The sequence below is a fragment of the Vanacampus margaritifer genome, chromosome 10 (genome assembly GCF_051991255.1).
Source record: "Vanacampus margaritifer isolate UIUO_Vmar chromosome 10, RoL_Vmar_1.0, whole genome shotgun sequence".
NCBI lineage: Eukaryota > Metazoa > Chordata > Actinopteri > Syngnathiformes > Syngnathidae > Vanacampus > Vanacampus margaritifer.
The window spans coordinates 17,455,547-17,480,106 of NC_135441.1; the positions used below are offsets into that span (position 1 = coordinate 17,455,547).

At 40.9% G+C, this 24,560-nt stretch overlaps 3 protein-coding genes across 5 annotated transcripts; 2 read left to right on the forward strand and 1 right to left on the reverse strand.

The window, feature by feature from the left end:
• Window positions 1–333: 333 nt before the first annotated feature.
• LOC144058782 (fructose-bisphosphate aldolase B-like) lies at window positions 334–4,417 on the reverse strand. The gene is made up of 9 exons (XM_077577303.1): window positions 4,288–4,417; window positions 3,569–3,681; window positions 3,277–3,488; window positions 1,825–1,879; window positions 1,582–1,742; window positions 1,326–1,409; window positions 1,067–1,241; window positions 719–918; window positions 334–570 (listed from the first exon to the last, which is right to left on the reverse strand). The coding sequence occupies exons 2-9, from the start codon at window positions 3,678–3,680 to the stop codon at window positions 475–477; spliced, it is 1,095 nt and encodes a 364-aa protein (XP_077433429.1). The 5' UTR covers window position 3,681; window positions 4,288–4,417; the 3' UTR covers window positions 334–474.
• A 1,606-nt stretch (window positions 4,418–6,023) lies between these two features.
• On the forward strand, window positions 6,024–14,924 carry rnf20 (ring finger protein 20, E3 ubiquitin protein ligase). Of its 2 annotated transcripts, none has more exons than XM_077577300.1 (22): window positions 6,024–6,167; window positions 6,482–6,656; window positions 6,756–6,824; window positions 7,234–7,332; window positions 7,437–7,584; window positions 7,879–8,064; window positions 8,405–8,520; window positions 8,769–8,915; window positions 8,989–9,063; window positions 9,140–9,259; window positions 9,365–9,544; window positions 9,614–9,749; window positions 9,819–9,973; window positions 10,076–10,238; window positions 11,196–11,505; window positions 11,609–11,726; window positions 11,819–11,968; window positions 12,060–12,272; window positions 12,354–12,479; window positions 13,058–13,198; window positions 14,046–14,150; window positions 14,345–14,924. In XM_077577300.1, the coding sequence occupies exons 2-22, from the start codon at window positions 6,492–6,494 to the stop codon at window positions 14,519–14,521; spliced, it is 3,099 nt and encodes a 1,032-aa protein (XP_077433426.1). In that variant the 5' UTR covers window positions 6,024–6,167; window positions 6,482–6,491; the 3' UTR covers window positions 14,522–14,924. The 2 variants fall into 2 exon arrangements, with proteins under 2 accessions (XP_077433426.1, XP_077433427.1); XM_077577301.1 differs by having other exon boundaries at window positions 9,852–9,973.
• A 1,014-nt stretch (window positions 14,925–15,938) lies between these two features.
• On the forward strand, window positions 15,939–24,106 carry LOC144058975 (voltage-gated monoatomic cation channel TMEM109). 2 transcript variants are annotated; one of them, XM_077577703.1, is made up of 4 exons: window positions 15,939–16,788; window positions 17,842–17,901; window positions 22,263–22,365; window positions 23,647–24,106. In XM_077577703.1, exons 1-4 carry the CDS (start codon window positions 16,558–16,560, stop codon window positions 24,000–24,002), a joined length of 750 nt encoding a protein of 249 aa, XP_077433829.1. In that variant the 5' UTR covers window positions 15,939–16,557; the 3' UTR covers window positions 24,003–24,106. The 2 variants fall into 2 exon arrangements, with proteins under 2 accessions (XP_077433829.1, XP_077433830.1); XM_077577704.1 differs by lacking the exon at window positions 17,842–17,901 and having other exon boundaries at window positions 15,944–16,788.
• The last annotated feature ends 454 nt before the right edge of the window (window positions 24,107–24,560 follow it).

Genomic DNA, 24,560 nt, shown 5'->3' on the forward strand with positions numbered 1-24,560 from the left:
TGAACTTGTTTTATGTCGTGCAATCGTTATTACCAATTGATTGTTTATATTAGCTTTCAAGCAAATTGGGTGTACTTGTGAAATACAAGCAAACGTAGCAAAACATTTCTTCAAAGCTAATGCAAATGGAATTCTAAAACCACAATATTTAACATTATTAAATAAAGGTAGAATTCAATGTATTTTGATAGTAGGAAATTTTCCCAGCAGCTTCCATTATTTCAGTTAATTGGACAGCCATAGCCCTCATGACTGTAAAAAAAGCAAAAAAAAAAAAACAGAACTGATGATACGTCAATAATAATAATAATAATAATAATAATAATAAACACATTTGGTCACTTAATTTATTTCTTTAAGAAGGCAAACAGAAGTTCAAGGTGATAAGACAATCTCCCCACTCGATGATGTCCATCCATCATTTCAGGTCGTTTATTTTTGGTCCAAGTGTGTCGTCGCTTGAAATGAGAGCATTTAATAGACGTAGTTGGTGGTGTGCAGAGACTGCATGGCGGCCTGGTTGGCCGAACCTGTGGCCTTGTACTCTCCTTTAGCAGCCAGGCCGTTGATCTGAGGAGAGAGTTAATCATCAGCTCGGTTATCTGCGCGCATTACGGAACAAACAAACAGCTTCTGGCAAATCATTTACTAGTCATAATAAAGTTGGGTAATGCAAGATAAGAGTGGATTAATACTCATCGTCGTCACCGTGGCTTACCTTGGCCCTTTTGCAGAACACGTCCTGTGCAGCGGCTTTGTTGGTAGATTTGCCCTGCCAGGCTGCAAGAGTGGACGCTTGCAGCGCACGGCCGTACGAGAAGGTGAGCCTCCAGGGGCGAATGAGCGGCACCTGGTTGATGGCGTTCAGGTTGAGCGAGGCCTCTTCCTCACTCTGACCCCCAGACAGGAAGCAGATGCCTACAAGTAATTGCAACAAAAATGATTAACTACAAATGTATCTTCAACTATCTATACCGGTGACATATAATGACAGGCAGACAAATTAAATACACTTGCACTAAATGCCCACTTTGTGATATTTTGGGAAATATCTTAAAAGGCTCACCTGGAACAGCGGCCGGCACCGTGCGCCTCAGAGCCGTCACGGTAGCCATGCCGACCTCCTGAGGGGTGAACTTCTTGGTGCAGGAGTGTCCGGCGGTGACCATGTTGGGCTTCAGCAGCGTTCCCTCCAGGTAAACGTGGTGCTCAGACAGAGCCTTGTACACAGCAGCCAGAACCTGAAGAGACGCATGCTTTTCAATATTCTATTTTGAGGAGAAAGATTTGTTCATTTAAAAGTTTTGAACAGATGGCCTACCCACCTTTTCTGTGACATACTGGCATCGCTGCAGGTCATGGTCTCCATCGGGAAGGATCTCTGGCTCCACGATGGGCACCAGTCCATTCTGATACAAGATATCAATGTGTTTTTTAGGATTACCTCCTCCAGGGACGTTTTGGAAATCTGAATAATGTACTAGTCTGAACACAATTTAGGCAGATGCAGGAATCGCCGCGACTCCTGATACATATTAGCATTGTTCAAATTATCCCAAGTGTCGAGTGAGTAATGCCAACCTGTTGACAGATGCTGGCATATCTGGCCAGTACGTTGGCGTTCTCGGCAATGGCGAGAGGTGTGGGGCAGCTGTCTGAGATCTTGAGCACGCACCTCCACTTGGCAAAGTCGCAGCCGTCCTTCTTGTACTGGGCACAGCGCTCCGACAGGCCGTCAATGCCTGCGGAGAAACGGCACGATGAGCATCGGCAGCTGAAGAAGACGTTTTGTGGTGAAAGAAGCAAATCTTTTTCTTTTTTTACCTTGTGTTGTTGTCTCTCCGTCTGTTCCATTCAGACCAGCTGTGCCTTTGTCCACCTGAGGGAGGAAGCTGTCATTGGCTTTCAAAATAAGGCAGATGTGTTATAGAAATGTGTCTAGGTCACAGACTACTACTGTTGTTTGTTTATTTTTTTTCTCTCTCAATTAATTAATTAATTAAACTGGACATGATTGGCTTTAATTTTGTTTACCCCTCCCAAGTACCCCTGGTTGTCACACCCACCTAAGTGCCGCGCTCGGGAATCATTTGGCGATCTAACCCCCCAATTAATGATGAGTGTCAAGCAATATAGTCTTTGGTATGACCCAGCCGGAGACTGAACCCGTGACCTCCCAGTCTCAGGGCGGACACTCTATCACTCGGCAACTGAACTGGTGCTAAATAGTATACATTTATAAATATAAATACAATTATTAAATAATAATAAAAAATAAATAGTTTAAAAAAAAAAGTTATTTCCTGGTATATCACCAACTGAAATAGTCTAATATTTTTTAGAGTCAAGGGTTTTACTTATTATTCTATCAGACAAATTGATTTAGTATTAAACACCAACATATGCACTGGGTTTTGTATTATTTTTGTCCACTTGAGGGCAACATTCTCACATTCGATTGTAGTATCTGACTTGTATGGCTTAAAAGCCCTTATGAGTGACATGGGTATCACCAAATGAGAGTTTAGTGTTAACTGGTTAACCTGATTGCCAGTCTACGAGTTGTGTGACCGTGAATTGTGGCCACTGACGGCTAGTGTATGAATGTGCTTAAAGCGATTGAAGGTGCAGCTGTGCACGTACTTGACCACCTGCTGGGGTATTACAATATGTTCCAACTTGTAGGCTATATTAAATGAGCTAACATCAGGTGTGAAATGATCCCCAAATTTGGACATTCTCTCACTTTTACGAACTTTCCTCGATCATGGCTCGCAGTCATCTGTTACAATTTACAGGCCAAGCCTGGCACTTTAAAGAGTAGTATTATGGGGCTAGAGTATTGCAGTACCGCACATTGGCACAGGGGGGCGGTGTTGGTCCAGGGAGTGAATGAGAGCGGTGGAGCTTGCGCTGAGTGCACCGAACGTTGGTAGAAAAGCTCAAATAAAGTTTGTGCGAAAGCAACGAAAAGAGAACATGCCTATTCAGTCTCTGTACCACGGCTAAGAGTTCACTGGACAGTGGAAGAGGATTTAACACATCATTTCAATTTATTTCTACACGGATTGATATGTGCAGTGACAGTGGAAAAATGACCCCAGAGGCTGAGATTTTGCTTCAACCTTAGTTTGTAATCAAATTATTTCATTTATTCCATTAATTGTTGCAACCGTAGTTGATGCGCCATTACTGTCTTCCCATATATATAAAAATTATACATGTATATTTGCACCACTAAATGTACAACGATTTGTGAGAGCTTTACCCACTAACCTTGATGCCCACAACAATGCCCCTTTCTTTAATGAGTTGGGGGAAGGGCTTTCCACTGGTTGACTTCTGGTAGAGCGTCTCGTGAAACAGGATGACCCCTCCTATGGAGTCAGGAACGGGGTCAGCTGATGTGAAGAGGAGGTCGCGGAAGTAGCGACGGTTTTCCTCATTGTTCTCCACGTTGATGTTCTGGAGACGCTTTCCCATGGTGCCTTCAAGGCAAGAAAAAAAAATCAGTGTTTCACTTATAACTTTTTTTTTTTTAATGACTCTTGCCATCATGTGAACTGACCAGTTGACTCATCTGCCGCTAGGATTCCCTTCCCCGGGGCCACAATCTTTTGGGCGATTTCCGAGAGCTCCTTCTTTTGCTCCGGAGAAAGGGATGGAAATTGCCGAGCCATCCTTGAGAGGGAGAAACAGGTTATTTAGGAAGTAAGCAAGTATGAGGAAGATGTTGTTTTTCTCTGCCTCTATTATGTCACCTCTGTCAATGTTTGGTTTAGTTCAACCTCCACTGTTTTTTTCTCCCTAATGTGCAACCAGTGGTGGGAAGTAACGAAGTACAAATATCTTGATACTGTTCTTCAGGCTTTAAGTAAAAGGGGTTAAATCAGTACGCAAGTACAAGAATGAGTATTTTTGCCATCCTTGTGTTGCAACCAAAGTTCATTGTACACTTGGACGATCAGATAAGATACCACGTTTGGAATTTAGAAAAAAAATGCATTTGCTGCAGACTACAACGTGCAGGAGTTTCTTTGATAAAGTCACAGGATTGGCATGTTTTATTCATGCTGACGCGTCAGGACTCGCTCAAATGTTCAGTATAAGTAAGCAAAGAAATCTGCACAGGATTCAGCTTGCACAAGCACACAACTTGTCGAGCAAGTTTTGGAAACTAAACGGCAGAAAAAATGTTCGGCTTACTTCCATAAAACGCCCACCCCCCGTTCGTGTCCACCCCACTCGATGCACAAATATAGAGAAAAAAAAAAGTGGAAAACTTACTTGACAGTTGGACCGATGTGGCGTGGAGTCACACTGAATGCGGGGGTCGAAGGGAGCGGCCAAAACTCTATTTAAGCAAGAGGAGGAGGGGCTCCAGATGTGATGTGGCGGGGCGTGCGTCACCCCGGAAATACAATTGGCCCAAAGCGGATAGACATGGGCGGAGTTAAAAGGCATCAATAGTGCTCCTTTGTGGACTTTGGGGGCAGTCCAGGCAAAAGTTAAAACAATCAAAGGGAACATAGAACATAATGTGTCAACCGAGCAATAAATTGACGATCAAATTTGTAATGTCGCTATACAGGTTTCTGTGCTTGTGTAGATGTGAAGATGCAGGCAATTGCGCTGTGGATTCATTGTGATTGTGACTGTATTGTAACTTGAACTATTTTAGCAACTGGACTGTTTTATTTAAAAAAAAATCGGTTTTCAAATTCCTCCTGAGTCCTCACAGGGCGGGAGCGCTGACCTTCAATGACACCAGCATTTTTCTGTCCTCTGACTGGTTGGTCTGCCCAAAATTTACAAATAACTACTACTATTACTAAAAAAAACTCCCCCAGGAGTTTGTAGGTCCATTAGTTTAGGAGTCATGGACAATTGTACACTTTCATCTTTTGCAGCAAGATACGATAAAGGCATGCTTGGATTGTTTTTTGTTTTTGTTTTTTTTCTTGTGGAAAAACTTCAAATCCAATCATCAACAACAAAGATCTGACTTCAAAAATGTTACTATGAATAACTGGACAGAAATTCACCAAGACACACTCAGTCAAGCTGATTTCTAATTAAAATAACATTTCCTCCATTCCTTTATTTGTAATGTCCAGATGTCCCAATATTTTGGTCCAGGAAGTGCATGATATGCATCGTCATATATGTCATTTCTAATTCAGTCTTGAACTGACAGTAGGTTTATGGAAGTTGTTTTGAGATGAAAGCTTTGCATCTGCCATGCGTCACTGCCCACCAAACACGTCCTGCACGCACAAGCTGTTGACACTCGAAAACCATTTTTTACACAACATGGACTCTGAACTGTGCACTATACCCTTCAGTATTGCTGATCCCTGTTCAGTAAGGGTCCATGAATCGCTTTTATATAAGCACCAAGGTGAAAAGGGCAGATCATTGTTTGACTCAAGAGACAGAGGAAGACAAAGAAAATGATCATCATGTCTCTAATCTTATGGCATGTTGACTCTGTGGATTTAGTATAACTTTTGTCAGTGGTTTTACAAGTCTTATTTTAATGACATTTTTGCTATTTGTGCCAGGGCTGATACTCAGTACTCATCCCAATATTTATAATGGGATGTTGGCACAACATGTTTCTATTATTTGAGGATAGTCTGCGATCTTAAAATAGATGGGTTAGGGTTAGGGCAATAGCGCAGTACCGCAGTGATTCCCAACCACTATGGTTAGTGTGCTATGAGAGATCAATAGGTTTCACTCAACTGCTCATAAAATCATTATTTATTTGCCAGTTGTCACTAATATTGTGTTAATTTATCCAAAACAGCAACTTATGGTGACAGGCAGAACAAATAAATACTCTTCTATTGCCACCACAAATCATTATTATTTCAGTATGTGTAATTGTTTCTAACATTTTTGAATGGTGGTGGTTTTTGTAATGTAAAAACACTGGACTCCAGGATTATTTCTCCAGTGACTGGAGAAATAAACAACGTGAAGTTCCCATTTTGAACAATAACCTTTACTATGTTAATCGCTCCGTGGCACTAGATGGCGCACTTGCAGGTGCATATTGATAGTTCGCTCGCTGCAGCTTCCGTTTCCGCAGTAAGAAGCCGCAGTATCAACATTTGCTAGTTTCATTTCACATTTTTATTAAGCTCCTTCGTCAAAAAGTGGTAAGACATTTTTATGACCGACTCGGATCAGTTGAACGTGATGCCGAAATTTTAATGTTAAAAAATCCCCCCCAAAAAACGTTACTTTTACTCGGCATTTCTGCGCTTCTATTAGCATGTGGCTAATATTAGCACCATAGTAGCCTGATGCTAATGTGGCATTTAGATACAGAATGAACTTTTTTTATTTATTTCTTTTTGTATCGTTAAGTTTTGTTTGGCTCTACATGATGACGCCCGCCAGCCACATTCGAACACATGTTTAGTGCCTAGTAGCTGAAGAACCATTACCATTACGTTGCTTGTTGTTACAGGTGTCTCAGGATGTCTGGGCAGAAGCGTCCTGCAGACCCAAGCGGCCCTTCGTCAACTTCTGGTGTGCACCCAGAGAAGCGGAGAGAGGACGGAGGTCCCGGTGTCAGTGCTGCAGCTGCTGGTGGGAGCACAGCGGTGGAGACGGTCATCAAACTGGGAGGGGTTTCTAACTCGGTCAGATTGTGTATTTTCTCTTTCTTCGTTGTAAATATTTTAAAGGACAGTATATTTGTATGGGTGTTTATTCGTAATGTTTTATCATTTGTGTTTCAGGAAGAACAAGATATCAAAGCTCTCCAGGCTAAGAACCGGAAGCTGGGAGAATCTTTAGATCAGAGACAGGTGTGTTTTGTTAGTTTTTGTAGAAACCAGAGTTTGTGGCAGAGTTCGGAAACACTCTATCCACTGTTTAAGTTCACCATTTTGTGTATGCCCTTAATGTATCCTACAACGCGCCTTCAAAAGTAGTGAACAACCGATGGTCCCTAGAAAAGCAATTTAGCCGCTGGTGCATCAATATTTATGATGGTAGATGAATAAGCTGACATTGATATAACACATTGTAATTATGAGATGCGATTAAATAATTAATGGCCCTGAGTAGTGTTCTGAAACTATATTTCATATGAGTGAATTACATAGTTCACTATGTAAAAATCCCTTTGTGGTGATTAGGTCATTAGTAGATGATTATGTACACAGTCTGTTTTGTTTTTGTTTTGAACTAGAAATTTTATTTTTGGATTTGCAGGGGATTGAAGATGAATTGCGAGAGCGAATCGAGAGACTAGAGACCCGCCAGGCCACGGATGATGCAAGCTTGCTTATCCTCAATAGATACTGGAACCAGGTGAACGCTTGGTGATATATGCTCAGCGTCAAGAAACATGACCCACTTGCACACTATAAAAGATGTCAACAAAATGTCAAGGTGTCATTGTCCTTTGCTTTCAGCTTGATGAAAATATTAAGCTGTTCATCAGACTGTATGACCAATCGCCAAGCGAACCAGAGAAGTCTCCTACGGGAGAGGGAAGGAACCTGAAGCCAGAAACCCCTGAACCGGATGGAGACTCCAATCAGGAGAGGGCCAAAGACAGAGGTAATGGAAAGGAAATGTAGAGTGGATGTAATGAAAGTGCTTTTATAAAAACATTGTGTGTTTGACTAAAGGCTGTTGTCCATGGGAAATTAAGATGTGGATTTTGGGAAATTACATCTCCATCAGACATGTTCAGTAGTCATATAGTTATTACGGAAATATTTGACACTGAATACATAAATTTTTCCCCCTGAATTTGAACCGTGTTGATTTTATGAACCTCGAGTTTGAAATTTGCATTTAAATTTAATTCAATTGGAAAATATCACGATACGCTCTACTGTTGCCACGCAGGCCACCAGGGCGAGACGTCCAACTCTTTCCTGGCCACCCTGGCCAGCAGCACCAGTGAGGAGATGGAAGCAGAGCTGCAGGAGAGGGTGCAGTCCAGCCATATGCAGGCCACTCGTATTGTGGAGATCTACAAGTGTCTAAAGAGCACCGTAGACCAGCTGAAAGCAAATATGGACTCTGGAGTTGGTGAGTTACAGAAAGATACATTAGATCATTATGAATGAACCGGAGTAGATTAAAGGAACGCACCACTAATAACTAATTCCAGTATTCGATTAGGCGTTGTGTATGAAGAATAAAAATGCAAATATCTCTGGTATCTTATTCATAAAAAGTACTATAAAATCATAATCGCTCAACATAAATTGACACATTTTTTCAAGGGAGAGTTGAAATGAACCATTTCACAGAATATCTGGTTAGTTTTTTGTAAGTCTTGTATTCCTTTAATGACCTCATGTTTTAGTGACCCGCTCGAGCGCTTTGCATTCAATGTCAGTCACACTTGGCGACTGTTATTTTTCAGCCGTGAGTTTGTGCCACGTCGCCGCCAAATTAAATACGCTGCTGACCAGTGAGAATGAGCGTCTTCAACAACTGTCAGAGAACCTCAAGCAGAAACACAGTCACATGACCAGTGAGGTAGGCATTATATGGTCGTATAAATGTATTCTTTGAGACAAAAAGAAAAATAAGGGCCACACTAGTGGTTGTGACAATTTACACAGATACAAAGATTTTTTTTTTCTGTTGCCTTTTTTTTTTGTCTCTCCCTTTCTTTGCCGTAAGGAGCTAGTGACCTCTTCGTATAAAGTGACTTTTTGTCCTGCGTAGAAATATTATTTCACAGCCCTCATTCACATCAGCTCCTCTCGTCCTCATCTGTCTAGTCCCGACCTCTTGGCCGCGCAGCAAACAAGGCAGACCAACGTGTCAGCGAGCTGCAGGTCTCGAGCGAAGAGCTTCAGTGGGATATGGAGAAGATCCGTCGACGAGAAAACCGCCTGAATGCTCACATGAGTGAGATACTAGAGAGGGTAAGGCACATTTTTCGGGGGGCAATACAATCTGTTTGCTGTTACAAATCACATGAACTCTCATGCACACTAGGTGAACAGCAAAGGTTATAAAGTGTGTGGGGAGGCCAGTAGTGTATGTGGAACCATCACTATCAACAAAAGAAAGGTAGGAACGTCATAGTAGGTTGTACTATAATATTTTTGTTAGCGTGGTAGTATTTTGTGACGATGCTCTCCTGCAGTTTGAGGAAATGAACAGCGAACTGGAGGAAAACCAGGAACTGGCGGATAATCGCCTCATTGAGCTCCAGAAGCTCCAGCAGGACCTGCAGAATGTGCTGCAGGAGAACAACAACACAAAGGTGTGTCTCATGTGCCATGTTTATACTCGTAGAAAGCATCACCGCATTATATTGCACATCATTTGATAAAATCTTGCCTTCCGAATGTGGACTCTTCCCACTCAGGCTGAGCTGCTGAGTCGAGCCGAGGGCATGGTGAAGGATACCTCCGAGTACCGCTGCCTGCAGTCGCAATTTTCCGTGCTCTACAACGAGTCTCTGATCCTCAAGGCTCAGTTGGACGAGACGCGCGCCCGCCTCAACACAACCAGGACGGCGCGCCTCCGACAACTGGAGCACATGGAGGTGAGCTCATTGAGCGCGTGTATCCGTACAAAGCGAGAGCCGCCTCGCTCACGCCGTTATTATATACAGAACGACGAGGTGACTCTGCAGAGGAAGGTTCGTACTGAAGTGTTTCAGCTGGAAGATACCCTCGCTCAAGTCAGGAAGGAGTACGAGATGCTACGTATTGAATTTGAACAGACTCTCGCCGCCAACGAACAGGCAGGTGAGTATTCGAAGGTTTCGGAACCCCAAACTTGATTTTCCTCAGCAGTATTTGCAAAGAGATGTAAAGTGCACTCTGCTTGTTTCTCGCCACTTCCGTCAGGCCCAATCAACAGAGAGATGCGGCACCTGATCAGCACCCTGCAAACCCATAACCAGCAGATGAAGGGCGAAGTTGTGAAATACAAGCTTAGACTGAGAGAGACACAAGCTGAACTCAACCAGGTGTTGCAAAAAAGGAACTCATTGTTGAGAATTGGATGTCTTATGAATCGGAATGTTGCACAACAAGGTGCGGAAATAAAATATTTCATGTTGTCTTTGTAGATTCGGATTTCAAAGGGGAGCGCCATCTTGCAAACTCAGTCGAGCACCGAGATGGACGTGAAGGAGGAGACGATGACGTCCCCTACGACAGCAGCTGTTGCAGGGGAGTCGGTGGTCAAGACGGAACCTCCAGAAAATGAATCTTCTACGGCAAACAGCACTGGTAACTAGGGATAGTGTCGATTATTTGCCATTTTGACAAATATCGGCATCGGCCTTTGTACTTATCTGAAGTCCGGTTTATAAAGCTGGTATCTCACTGAGCGGTGAATACTTGCGAACGTAACAAATTAAGGGTTTTCAGCAGGATTTATAAGACGTTCAAAGACAGTTTTTACTTGTCGTAAAGACATTTTGAACATATTTAGACAATTTTTCACTGTCTGCTAAGATCTTTTGAAACCTTTTACGAACCCTGACGAAAACTCAAAACTTGCTACATTGGCATGCATTTGTCGCTCAATGAGATGCAGGAAACTTTTCATTTATGGATTGATTTAAATTTCCACTTAATAAAAAAATTATGCTGACAATGGAAACTCCCCTTTTTATTATTAAAAAGAATAATAATAATAAAAAGTTAAACCAAGAAATTATGTTGAAATTTTGGAAAACTTTATTTACAGTAGAAAACAGGTAGAGAACTATTTACTTGCTTAGTTTTTAATTTAGCTTAACACATGCTGATGACCCGGAAAACTCCCTCCAATTTTTGTTATTTTTAATTAGACAAAGCTGTCAATTCTATATATATGTTTAAAATGAAAATAAAATGTTTTTTCCCCCCAATTTTTAACGCAAATATTTTTACTTTTACTGCAAATAAATATCGGCTTGAAATATCGGTTATCGGTCTCCTTGACTACTAATAACATCGGCCCCAAAAAAAAAACATACTGGTCTATCACTAGTCTAGTAAACTCTCAATGTTGGACCAATGTTGTGCACAGTAGAACCGGGTCAAACACAATCCTTAGTCAGATTTTCAAACAATTTTTTGTAAGGGCGGGTGAGTGTAATGGTGCCGATAGCAGTACTCTCTTGTGGCCGTTTTACAAACATTTTGGTCAAGCTTCTTTTGTGTTCAGAATGTCAATTGTGTGATTATCTTTTTCTCAAGTTATCCCGGTGAAAACCGAGCCAGGAGTCGAACCGGAAGTAGCAGTCAAGGAGGAGGACAAAGAGGAGAAGAAAGAGAAGGAGGACAAGAAAGACAAAGAAATCATTAAGAAAGAGGAGAAAGACCGAGAGAGGGAAAAGGAGAGGGAGAGGCCAACTCGCAGTAGCGCGACCAGCGGTGGCATAAAGGAAGAGAAGGAGAAACTGGGGAGCGGCAACCAACCCGAAGAGTCATCCGGGGAACGTCTTTCCGCTGGAGGGCCCAAGAGGAAAGAGATGGAGCAGTTGAAGATAGTCAGAGTAGAGCTCAAGTGAGTTGCATTTTTCTCACGTGATTCGGTTAGCCCCTCCCCCCCCATTCCCTGTCAATCAAGTGATGTGTTGTGGTAATATCACTTTATATTGACCATACAGGAAAGCTCAGGAGTCCCAGAGGGAGATGAAGCTGCTTTTAGACATGTATCGATCAGCACCAAAGGAGCAGAGGGACAAAGTCCAGCTGATGGCAGCGGAGAAGAAAGCCAAGTCAGAGGTGATCAACCCTGCACAACAATCACACGGCGGTCATAATGAAGTCCATCAATGGCGGGGAGGTGTTATGTGGTACTTTGTTGCCGATTCCAGTCGGAGGAGCTGCGTCAGCGATTGAGGGAGCTGGAGGAGCGCGAGAGGAGGGAGGGCAAAAAAATGGCTGACGAGGAGGCGCTAAGAAAGATTCGCTCTGTGGAGGAGCAGATCGACGTCCTCAACAAAAAGCTGTCTACAGCAAAACAGGTGTGTGAGCATGCCAGGTTTGGCAGCTGCACTTTTTAATTTGACACCCGCGTCTTCCATCTTGCCAACACCCTCACCGCTCCGTGTGCAGGAGGAGGACGCGTTGCTGAGCGAGATGGACGTGACCGGACAGGCCTTCGAGGACATGCAGGAGCAGAACATTCGCCTGATGCAGCAGCTGCGGGAAAAGGATGACGCCAACTTCAAGCTGATGAGCGAGCGCATCAAGTCCAACCAGATCCACAAGCTACTGAAAGAGGAGAAGGAGGAGCTGTCGGATCAACTGCTTACTTTAAAAACACAGGTGAGTTTCCACCGTGACTCTGGAATAATACAAGCCCGTTAATAAATAAATAAATAAATATTATTTGTGGGCAATTGTTAGGTGGATGCCCAGCTGCAGGTGGTGAGGAAGCTTGAGGAGAAGGAGCGCCTCCTGCAGGGCACCATCAGCACTGCTGAGAGAGAGTTAACACTGAGGACGCAAGCGCTGGACATGAACAAACGCAAGGTAGTAAATAAACAACCAGAATCGGTTCCAATCAAAGTCGTATGGTGTTTTTTTTTTATACATATAAAATAGGTCGATATACAGTATTGTTATGCATCTTTGTAGCTAGTGGCATTGAACTGCAGTGTTCAATATAAATGAGTACTGTAGCTCCCTGGGAATGATTTTCACATTTCTCATGATCATTAGACCAACTAGTGGTTAAATTTTTGTAAATGTGCTGATTTTTTTTTTTAGCTTTAATTTTTTATTTTTTACGACCAAAATTTCAGTTGCAGGTGTATTTTTGTTAGTATACAATCCCATAGAAGAATGATTCTCAACCATTTCTCCACTTAGTTCTACCAAAAGATGCTCACAGAAAATCTGAAATCTGAAAATATATTCTGAAATGAAACTGTTTCCTAACAATGGTTATTAATTTGGGTTTACTTATTTAACTTGAACGCTGCCTTTATTGTGCACTAAACCTTGCACAAGCCGTCATCTTGAGAATTATGTTGCAAAACAACTCAAAGGGGAGTTAGTGGTTAAAATAAGTCCCTGAAAGTTAAGTAGGTGAAACTGTCGCCCTACAGGCTCAAGAGTCAACATTGCTGTCAGAAGAGGTGCGAATTCAGCTGGAGCAGGTTCAACAGAGGCTCATCGTGGTCCGAGAGGAGGTGGTAGAGAATAGCATCTCCAGGGAGAAGGAGTCGTTTAACTCCCGGCGAGCACAGGTAGCGCACACGTCGACACGAGGCATCTGTTCCACATCGTCACTCTTCAGGAGGCAATAAACGCAAGCCTCTCTTCCTCACTGGCCTTCTAAGATGGTATTTTCCTGGATGACTGTTCGGTGTATGGTACTGATGCTGAAACAAAACTTTTTTCTTTTCTTTTTTTTTTAGACAGGCTTGTTTAGCACTTTGATTGGTTTATATTGATGGTAGGCCTGGACGATATGGTTTGATTGTTTACACAAAAATCCCTTTAATTTTTTTTTTTATTTTAAGCATTTTCCCCCACTTCCCCTTTCTAATCTCTTAAACCAGGTGGTAACCATTTTGCTATTTGCTTTCGACTGAAAATGACATGATACTTGCTCAAGGCTCAGGTGACATCCAATCACGGCTCAGTTTCAGAAAACAGGTGCGACTTGATTGGTCGTTTCCTGGGCCCTGTGAGCAACTGTGATTTTCAAGTGGCAAAATGGCTGCCCCATCGGATGAATACAATTGGTTGTATTTTGCTGCTTAACTCATGTTCTAAAAACATATTAATCAGAATGTCAAATTTAGACTAGTTGGGGTACATGCAACATATTGTTAAAAAAAAAAAATTCACTTGACTTTCTCTTTAAATAATTAATATTGACAGTTATGACATTTTTAAGGGAGAGTTTTGTAATCACTCACATTATTTTTTTTTTTTGCTTAAATCAGCCAACCTTTCTTTTATCTACAGGTAATCCTGAACCAGCACAAAACCTCTCATTTGGACAAAATCAATCTTGAATTTAGAAAACAAGCCAAACAAACAGCAAGTTTAATGCATGTCTCTACATTGTTGTGATTGTTGTTTCAGGAGGACATCTCTAAATTGAGAAGAAAAATTGAGAAGGCCAAGAAACCGGCTGAGAAAATTAGCAACGGAGATGAAATCCTAAATGAAGAAATTAGTGAGTATAAGGTGAGTTGATGTCATGAAAAATATCTGCCAGTTAAATGATATGGCCATTTTTTTGGACAGGATCTTTTTCAGTTTAGTCTACTGCTCTCACTCAGTACACAGTCATATCGCCTGCTGTCCTAGATATTCCTGTCCACTCATTAAGTCCATTCATCTGAGGATAAAACATCTCCCCGTCTCACGCTCCCCTCCAGGCTCGCCTAACGTGTCCCTGTTGCAACTCGCGGGTGAAGGACGCCGTCCTGACAAAGTGCTTCCACGTCTTCTGCTTCGAGTGCGTCAAGACGCGCTACGACACACGTCAGAGGAAATGCCCCAAGTGCAACGCCGCGTTCGGAGCCAACGACTTCCATCGCATTTACATCGGCTAGACTAGGCCTGCGAGTCCGCTCTTAATGGGAGGCGGAACGAGGACGAGCAGGATAGTGCAGATGGTGCCGGGAGCGAGGCTGGCCACAGCGCCTTCTCTCCTCTTTTGTGGTCAAAGTGGCTCCAGAGTACAGTACGTGTGCAGCTACAAACTGAACTCAAGGCTTTACTATTGAGCGCTTTGTCGTTCCGTTTTTACTGACTGAATGTGTGTGCGTGTATAGCACACACACTCACACAAAAAAGACTAGTAACATTCCTATGGTTCCTCACGTTGAAGTTAATGTTTGTACGTATATGTTGTTGCTGTCCCTTTTTTTTTTTTGAAAACTGCTGAAACTGTACTGAAATTTTCTCTAGTGACTAAGTGTTGTCGCTGGTTATTAAACTGAGAGTTGAACCTTTCTCTCTGTGAAATACTTTACAAGGAAACTGTTATAATCACTATTGTGGTTAAGATTACAAACATTGATGCCAACTAAGCACTTCTGTTACTGGATTTCACAATATAGTAATTATTTCTCCCGAAATCACCTGGCAATAAATTTAGCTACTTTTGAAATTTGAGTGGAAACGTTTTGAAACTTTAGAAAAGTGACGATGCTATTAGAGGGCAAATACTTTTTATCACTGTGGCTATGATATTGCGTCGCCATCTTACGTCCCCCCACCCTCACACAAACATGCACACAGACAATCATGATCTATAAGGCGGGGAAGCGAACCCACGCCAAACTGCATCGAAGGAAACTGACGGTTCCATTCCGCCACCTGGAGCCCGCGTCGCCATATGAGGTCCAAGAATGACAAAGTCGCTGACGTCACGTACGTCAGCAGATTTATTACTGTCAGTACAGGTGCAAGATGAATTCCTGCGGTATTTGTGAGTTCACAAACCCCGAGAGAACTCCCTCGAGTGAATCACAATATCAATCTGGCTATTGCCAGGTTATTCAAGAGCAGTTATCGGCTAAAAAAAATAATTGAAAAAATCTTCCACTCACTCGCTCACTCACCTACTGCTTGATTTGAGTCAATACTTGGCAGTCGGTTTGCTATTTCATCTCATGGTCTTTCAATTTTGATGACATCACAACTGCTAAACCACGAGGCTCTTGCTCTGTTGCTTTCACGGTCCACTCATAATAATAATCGAAACATGCAAGTGAAGAGAAACTTTAAATTTGCTTTACTACAACTAATCTGTGCACTATGCACTACGGTAGCAATATTTATGAATTAAATGTGTTGCGTTTGTAAAGAAAACGGGAGGTTAGCAAACAAATCTGAACTTTAAAAACATTTTAATTATTTTTTCCCGAGTGCTCACCAAGTTACCGTAAAATTTTACGCAATTACATCATCACGCATCCCCGGAAAAACGAGTGGACAACACACTACAAATCCCAGAATGCACCCTGCGTCAATCCCTTTGACTCTTTCAAGGAGGCACACGTCCTTTGCTTCCTGTGTGGCTGCAGACGTCAAACGCGACGTGGATTGGAATATATTGCTTGAGCAGCTACAACAACCGTATTTGCTTCATATTTGAGCAACCTAATAATTTGACGTGAGTGTGGAGAGTGGAAACAAAAGACCGCCAGACGTGACTTTGTTTTCAGCTCCGAGCTCAAATAAGATTTGGAAGACTCGTGGTTAGCTCAAAGCCACAGGATTTTTCCCTCCATCGTTTTCGCCAAGACTTTTGGAACATTACTGCAGCGAAGCTTTTTTTAAAGTATTAAAATACAGTAGAACGTATTTTAACGGTTTGATACCAAATATAACCAGGCACTTAGACGTTGGTAGCATTTGCAACGTTGCCAAAGATTATAATTAAATACTCCGCCGCAACCGCCTCTTTAACACGCTTTAATTTAAGCATCCAAGCCGTATAACTGCGTTCATTGCTTTAGACTATTTTCAACTTCGTATGCCTCACTCCATTTTGACTTGAGGCGTCCCCGCTCAACTGGTTCTGAAGAATTTCATTTAACGTCTTTACTGTTCCGCAATCCCCCCCTTCCCCCCCTCAACGATGACTTTTCGTGCGCGCGCCATGGTCCACTTTTTGCGGCCGTCTTGTGTGCTATTGCTGCTGCTGGCTTTAGCTGTGCTCCATGCTGGAGCCGAGCAAAAGTCGTCGGCGTCCGGGAAGGAGAGCCAGTCGACGGTCAACCTCCGAAGCTTGCTCCGCGGCACCGGCCAGGAGCTCCACCGATACATGGAGTCAATCGTGGGAATCGGTGCCATCCGATCAGCTACAGAGGTAACATACGATACGATACGATACACTTTGATGACTATGACGTCCATAGCACCTTAAAAGCAGTAATGAACTGCGTGTGTGTTCTGTGTTACTGCTTTTAAGTTTTTAATTAACTCTCTTCTTTTCTAACGCCATTCCTGTGCCCCAGAGCCGGCCCTCCGTGGGGCCCTAACAAAAGTTAAGTTTAGAGCCGATAATTATGCCAATAATATTGATTATTCACAGTACGCTTAAATGAAGGACAATAAGATTTGTACAGTGGTACCTTGACTACGAGATATCTGATGTTTTTTGTTGTTGTTTGTTGCTTTGGCTTGCGAGCTTAATTTCAAATACAAGTGCTAAATGGTGGCAGCCAAAGCCTGCATGGTGCCTCAATTTATTTAAATTTGAACACATGATTTGAGATAAGAATGCTGTGAGTTACGAGCGTGGTCATAATACAAATTCTACTCTTTAGTTAAGGCACCATTGAAAACAATTAGAAGAAAGAAAAAAAACGTTCCAAATCTCAATAGTAGAGTAAATGCAATTTTTTTTGTACTTTGAAGTTGAATACAACTGAATTGTACTCAACAGATGTACTGCATTTGATTATTATTTTTTTTTTTTAAGGATGAAGGAGCATAAATACAAGCAGTACACTAAGAGAGTCACTGATCTCAGCCATTGGTGTCAAACTGTGGGCCTGGGGTTCAGAGCAGGTCATCTGCATAATTTTATGCGGACCAAGATAGCAAATCATCCACATCTATTTAATTTCTTGCTAAAACGTGTACCTAAAGTTCAACTTGTCTTGTTAGTTTTTATAAACTGTTCCATTAAAAAAAAACACAAAAAATAAGTAGGTTTGTTTATGCCCTGGGCCGGCTCTGAAGTGCCGCCTGTTCGATTAAAGCTTAATTGCTCACTAATTGGACCTTTTTCACCCTGTCATGTCTCCCACGCAACTCGATGTCCTCTCTCTCTTCTGTCTGCTTGTTTAATCCCACCGCCTCATCTCTTCTTCATCACCTCCTCCTCTTTTTCACCCACTCACTCCATCTCTCCCAGAGTGCACTCTTGTTTCTCGAGTCACTGCTTGGTCAGGAGAACGTCTATTCAGTGGCCATGGTAAGAAACCCCCCTGGGATGTTTAATCCTGGCTTCATTTCATAGCATGACATGCTCTTTTCAGCCCAAAGGGTTTTAATAATGAATAATTTAAGATTTAATTCGTGCCTTTCTAGGGACCCAAAGGGACTTGATTATGTTTATGTGTTGGTGGGCAAACTTTTGTGCTCAGAAGTCACATTTGATTTTTTATAATGCCTAAAGGTTATTCGTAAATGAGGTTAAAATGTGTATATAAACATGAAAAATAGCCGATTTTTCTAATTAGTATGTTTTAAATTAATGCGATGCCATTACAATGAATTTATCTTTTTTCCCCAATATAATAAACTAGAGGTGCAATGATTAACCGATCGACTATGAATCCATTATCAAATTAATCAAAAATTAATTTGGTAATGGAATATTTGTTTAAATTGTACGAATCCTCGGAATTTCTGCCTCTCAACAGTAAATATTCTCCAATTTTTATCACCCTTCATGAAAACAGACTCGTTTATCTTAGTGTTGAATCAAAATGAGACGTTTGAAAACAGCAACTTTTTTCTTTTTTTTTTACTCTTTTCCGGTAAGTGGATCTCATGAATTTGTTTGCACATTTTCTGCACCGACACTTTGAAATCCTGTTTTTGAATATAGTGATGCAAATTAAAACTTTATTTAAAAAAAAAAAAAAAAAAAAGATTAATCGAGAAAATAATCGTCAGATTAATCATTTGTTTAAACAATTGCAAGTTGCAGCCCTAAAATGAAAATACAGTTAAGTATATGTATTTTTATTTTAGTGTTTTCATTTTCTTTACAATCAGAGATTTATATACTAAAATTCATTTAGAGAGATTTGTTTTCATTGTACATTTTTTTGCAAAGTAAATTATCAAACCATTTTATTGAAAATGGGAAGTGTGTATAAATGTAAAATGTGTATAAATTTAATATTACAATTGTTTATACACAATGAATTTACTAATAATTTACTCAAATAGAACATGTATTATTTACAATAAATGAACTCTAACTGTAAAAAGAGACGAATAAGAATGTTCTGATAATTTAAAAATGAACAATACATTTTATGTAACCAGTTTCAAGCGTCTCAAGTGTTTTATTTTATTACAGTGGTGTAGAGCAACACTTGTAGCTGATTCAAAAGCACACAAAAAAAAGTTCAATTAGAAAACACCTCACAGTATCATGTGCATGAGAAAATCTGAGCGTGATCATCTTTTGTTGACAGTTTTTCTATTTGATCTTCTTATCAGATGCGCAGGTGTGCTCAACCTTCTCCAATTAGTGCATAGTAGCGACTAAAACATTAGTTTACGAGCGAGTTGTATGGCACTGCGTGTCTGCTGCTGCTCTTCTCGTCTGTTAATGCAGAGAGGTACACAGAAATAGTAATAGATTGCAAACCGGAATAGAACTTTAATCTTGCAGGTTTCATGAGATTATGTGTCCAGTTAGGACTTGTGAGGATAATAATGATCTCCTGATCAATTTGCTGCTTTTAAAGGGTGACGTTTGAGTTTGCACATCATGTATTGATCGAGCCATGTTTTCTCTATTATGAAATAATTCCTTCTTATCTGTACTTCAAACTAAATGTCATTGTTTTGTTCATTGACTTAGTTTCTTTTCCGTTATCTGTGGTGCAGACTGAGCTGACTCATTCTCAGACTGCTGACTTTAGTCACACTTTTCCCCAACACGTGACCTTAATCCTCTCTCAAACTTTGACTTCATCATCACATCGCCACAATTGTGAAACTATAGGGATGCAAAGTATTTCCACTAACATTTCATAGTAAGTTAACGCATTCACTGCCATTGGCGGCTATAAACGTAAAAAAATATATTTTTAACTTTTTCTATTAGTTTAACTCTTTGACTGCCAGACGTTTTCAGAAAAGGGATGCCGTGGGTGCCAGCCGATTTAAGCATTTTGACTGATCTTTCAAGGTCCACAGAAAAGAGTCATCGCTGCCATCTAGGGGCCAAAAATAGGCATTATACTAACTAGATCTGCTTGATACTTTCAAGACAGCTGGCCAAGGCTTTCCTCCACCCCCCCCCCCCACACACACAAAAAAAACTTGGTGAACGTCTTTTAACGTCTTTGGCGCTCCTCCGTAGGATTTTACTAAACGTTATTTAACGTTTTTGGCAGTCAAAAAGTTAAGATTTTTTTCCACTTTTGTTAACAAGAGTATGAATACCTAGAATTTTTTTTTGTATTAGAACAGATATAAATTTTTTGAATAACCCTGAGTTAACTAGTGCAGTCATGCGATTAATTACGATTAAAAATTGTAATCGCCTGACGCCCCTAATTTTTAATAATCTTTTCTAAAAACCAAAAAATTAAACAAACAATTAAAAAAATAAAGAAAGAAAATATTATTAAAAATCAGGGGCAATCAGGTGATTACAATTTGTAATCGTAATTAATCGCATGACTTCACTAGTTAACTCACGATTAATGACAAATTTTATATCTGTTCTAAACGTACAAAAAAAATCTAGGCTTTCATACTTTTGTTGACAAAAATGGAAAAAAAAATGTTAAACTAATAGAAATAGCTCAAATTAATTTTTGATGTCTATTTTTGTCAATGGCAGTGAATACGTTAAAAAGAGAGCTTGTAGAAATATTTATTACTGTATATTTATTGTGACACTATTATTACTATATTTTATTTTTGGCATAATACTCCTTGTCTCCCACATTAGGGCCACTATGGATTCTTGAGATAGGGAGATTTGAATTCATGTACGGGACACAGATTACATTCGGATCAAGTTCAGATTTTGTTTTTCTAATAGCCCTTCCATTTTTGAGGAAGCTGTGAAGGGCATGGACAATATATTGAAACTAACTCTAAAATGCAGACGGCTATAGTGAGTAATTATTGAATGCTACAGTACAAAATAGATATCGGCAACGAGCAGCAGTCTTCAAAGAGGCTTCAAAGTGTTTATTGCCACGCCCACTTGTTTACTGTCAAACTGAACATCATCTTTGTCCAATGTTGCGATGTGTTTTAAAAAAAATTGGCCGGACGATTAATTTGTAATTAATTGATCAATTAGTTGTTGTTTTCCTGCAAGGGTGGAGCAGATTAGTGGCCTTTCCATTTATTTCAGTGGAGAAGGATGATTTGAGTGTATTGGGAGCAAATTAAAATTGTGTCTCAATGGAGGTTTACTACTGCATTTTGAAAATTCTTGGACAGTCTATTCCTCATTCAAGGTTAGATTTAGCAGGTTCAGATATAACAAGTTTTCCCTTCTTTCTCTCCCCTTTCATTTATTTTATTTTAAAGAGTGAAATAAATTTGACTCAAATTTTTTTTCAATGCATTCTTAGTAGGCAAGTGACACTTAGATAGCACCCGCTTGCCATAAGGTGCCAAATGCCTTAAGTCATGCTTTGACATGCCGAACAGCCGCCACTTATTGAGCCAGCGTGTCGCGCAGCAGCTGCAAATCAGCAAAACTTGCAGAACTAACCTTGACCTTGATGGGGACGTCACCTGTGTTTGTGAGTGTGACAGTGTGTGAGTGGTCGGAGGCTACAGGAATAGAGCGAGGCAGCTGTTGTCACTCACACAAAATGTGGGGCTCAATTCAACAACACATTTATGCATTGATCAAAAATGTAGTTCAGCCGTCTCTTGACGGCCTCAACATTAGGTTAACTGGCGGCATCTAATACAAGAGCTGGACTTGCAGTGACTGACTAATCAGACTGAATGTTTGTGTTTGATTAATTAACCCTGGAGAACAAAGACTTTTTTTTTTTTTTACAAATTTAACTTCAAAAGTCCAGAGTGCCACTTCTGACCCCTGCATGGGGCCATCTAGTGGATGAATATTGCACTTACATGAGCCAGAGTGGTGACAAGATGGCTGGCAACATGCTGTTTTGTTGAGCTGGAAATCAATCCAAACAAAACCATCTTCTCAGCAAACCATCAGATGGTAAAATTGTGTTTTTTTTGTTAATCTATTTCATATCATGTTGCAGAATGCCTAGGAGTATGTTTTATATATATATTTTGATAAATTAGCAACTCTGAGCTAGTTAAAAACAAGGGTTAAAATTGAAAAAACATCAATTTTGGTGTTCAGTGAACTTATAGCAGTCATTTAATGTATAATTCATAATTTTCCAAAGAAGAAAAGGGTTCTTGGGTTCTCCAGGGTTAAAACGAGTGCACAGTCCATGTTTAGTAAAGATAGCGGCTATCTATTCGAATATCAGGGCTCCTGGATGATTTGGATGTGATCAGAATGTGTTGTCTTTTGTTTGAGTGTCACAATCTCAAAAGCTCAAACCAGTCATCTGTGAACCAAAACAGTTTCTGGGAACAGTGATCCGCTTCCTGGCCGAAGGAGCTGCCAGCGGCCTCAACGTCATCGCCGTGTACGTCACGGAGATCCTCAGGGTCACGGGATTTGATGGTAGGTGGCAAGGCCTCTTTTATTGGTAGAAAAAGTGAAAATGTGAGAGAGTCATTTTTTTCGTTCGGTTTTAAAGTGCAATGTTAATGTTCATGCTGCATAATGTTACAGTGGCTTATAAAATGAAATAAATAATTAATACAAATCTATTCTGAGTATTATTTGGATATCCTACTGAAAATTATATTTCATAATCTAATATTCTAATGAAATAAAATGTTAGTTTTTTTGCTTGTTAAAGAATAGCTATGAATACATAACTGAATGTAACACATTTCACCATTTGGTTTTTCATTTTTAGATATTCAATATTTTTTCCCCCCTAAATTTAAACTGTGCGCTGTTCCCTCGCTATAACGTGGTTCACTTTTCGCGGTCTCGCTGTTTCGCTGACTTTTTGTGTGTGTAATTTTATTTTACAGTTGATGTTTAAATCTTATAAAAAATTATGAAGGTTTGAACATTGAGAATGTTAAAAACGAGAGAAATGTGAGAAAATGTAAATGCCTCGGTGAGAAAAATGTACAAGCTGTGTGGTGAGGGGTTTTAGAGCCTTAAAACATTTATAATAAATGTAAAACATAAAGCTAACTACTTTATGGATTTCATTTATTGCGAGTATTTTTTGGAACCTAACTAACCCCAGTGGAAAACGTGGGAACACTGTAGGCTATAATCTGCAAACTATTTTCTCCTCTAAAAACATTTTTAAGTGCGATTTTGGACTATGAGACAAAATGACATCCGAACCACAGTAGCGATTTAGCCGGCTAAAACGCCACATTTGAGTAAGCCTGTTTTGTTAATTAAAAAAAAAAAAAGATCTCGAAAAACTGCAATTGTGTCGGGCTGTCAGCATCGAAGTGCGTAGTCGTTTTTGTCGATTAAACTGTCTTTGAAAAGAAGTCAGATGGCTCTTATCAGCCTTTATGGGTCACTCGTTTAGTTGCTAGCTGCTACATGCTAAAGATGGCAACAGTTGCTGTATCAGACATTGTCAGTGTGATTAAAGTTTTTTTTTTGCGTTATTAATTAGCGATGCAATTACTCTTTAAAAACTGTTTGGTTTTCCTGTGAAATTCATTTTAAAGGCAAAAATGTTATTTTTGCCCCACAAGATGTCATTTTCAGTCCACAACAAGTGACAAAATGGCCGCCCCATGAGATGGATAAAAGCAGGTGGATTTTGCTGCGAATTGACTTCCACTTTAATTGAATTGAACTTTTGTCCTCCATTTTAATGTCCAAACCGTTCATAATGATACCATTTTCTCTTCACAGCTACCCTCACGCTACCCCGCTTCACCCCTGAGGGCGTGACCACAGTAGCCCAGTGGGGCGTCCTGGCCGTCATCGGCTACTGGGTCCTGACCATCCTCCTGCGCTTGGCGATCGACGCGCTGCGGCACGTCTTCTGGTTGGTGAAAATGGCCGCGGTGCTGTGCTTGTTCGCCATGATCGTCAGCGACGGCAGCGCCAGCGCCGACACCACGGCCGTGCGCCTGGGAGGCCTGGTGCTGGGTTACATCCTACTGTCCCTGCTCACCTCCGGCTCGAACCAGACCGGCGTGCTCGAGCGTCGCCTGAGGACCCTGGAGGGCAGAGTGAAGGCGGTTGAAAAGAGGAAAGGCAACTAGTGAGGAAACATTGGACAAAGGTGACAGTGGGGAGCCACTATCAGTTTTTGTTTGTATGTGTGATAAAAATATGACGGGCAATAAAGTGGATTTTTAATCGGGAATTAGAATCTGTATTGTTTATGGAGTGAGTCAATTACACTACTTGCTGGAGGACCCGGACCGAGTGGGTGTCCTTCAACAATGACGACCTTGGGCCCGTTGACAGCGTCCTGCACCTGCTTGGTTTCTTGTTGCTGTCAGCCAAAGGTTTAAGTGACCCTCTTAGCTCACTACAACCATCTTCAGTCATACTTCCGCTCTGGAGCCATCTTGAATCGCTCCTACGCTTGTCAAGGACGGGGTCAAGCGAAGAATGTCGAGAAAGTGTCATACTGCAAACAAAGCAGCAGTAGGAACTGGGAAGTGTACTCTTTTTCCAACAGCGTTTATAGTCAATGTGCCAGCCAATATAAATAACCATTAGCCAAAAAATAAATAAATAACCATTAGCAAAGGGACGGACGGTTTCTCTAGCCAATCAGAATTCAAATTTATCCTCACATGCCCTCGACGATG

Bases quoted from the DNA above. Each gene is read 5' to 3' on its own strand.
- LOC144058782 (XM_077577303.1), bottom strand. From the start codon at position 3,680: ATGGCTCGGCAATTTCCATCCCTTTCTCCGGAGCAAAAGAAGGAGCTC. The intron at 3,489-3,568 runs GTCAGTTCACAT...CTTGCCTTGAAG, and splicing joins AGCGGCAGATGAGTCAACTG to GCACCATGGGAAAGCGTCTC. The intron at 1,743-1,824 runs GTAAAAAAAGAA...GTTTCTCCGCAG, and splicing joins CGGAGAGACAACAACACAAG to GCATTGACGGCCTGTCGGAG.
- rnf20 (XM_077577300.1), top strand. From the start codon at position 6,492: ATGTCTGGGCAGAAGCGTCCTGCAGACCCAAGCGGCCCTTCGTCAACT. The intron at 9,545-9,613 runs GTGAGCTCATTG...TATTATATACAG, and splicing joins GACAACTGGAGCACATGGAG to AACGACGAGGTGACTCTGCA. The intron at 11,506-11,608 runs GTGAGTTGCATT...TTGACCATACAG, and splicing joins ATAGTCAGAGTAGAGCTCAA to GAAAGCTCAGGAGTCCCAGA.
- LOC144058975 (XM_077577703.1), top strand. From the start codon at position 16,558: ATGACTTTTCGTGCGCGCGCCATGGTCCACTTTTTGCGGCCGTCTTGT. The intron at 17,902-22,262 runs GTAAGAAACCCC...GAACCAAAACAG, and splicing joins ACGTCTATTCAGTGGCCATG to TTTCTGGGAACAGTGATCCG. The intron at 22,366-23,646 runs GTAGGTGGCAAG...TTCTCTTCACAG, and splicing joins CAGGGTCACGGGATTTGATG to CTACCCTCACGCTACCCCGC.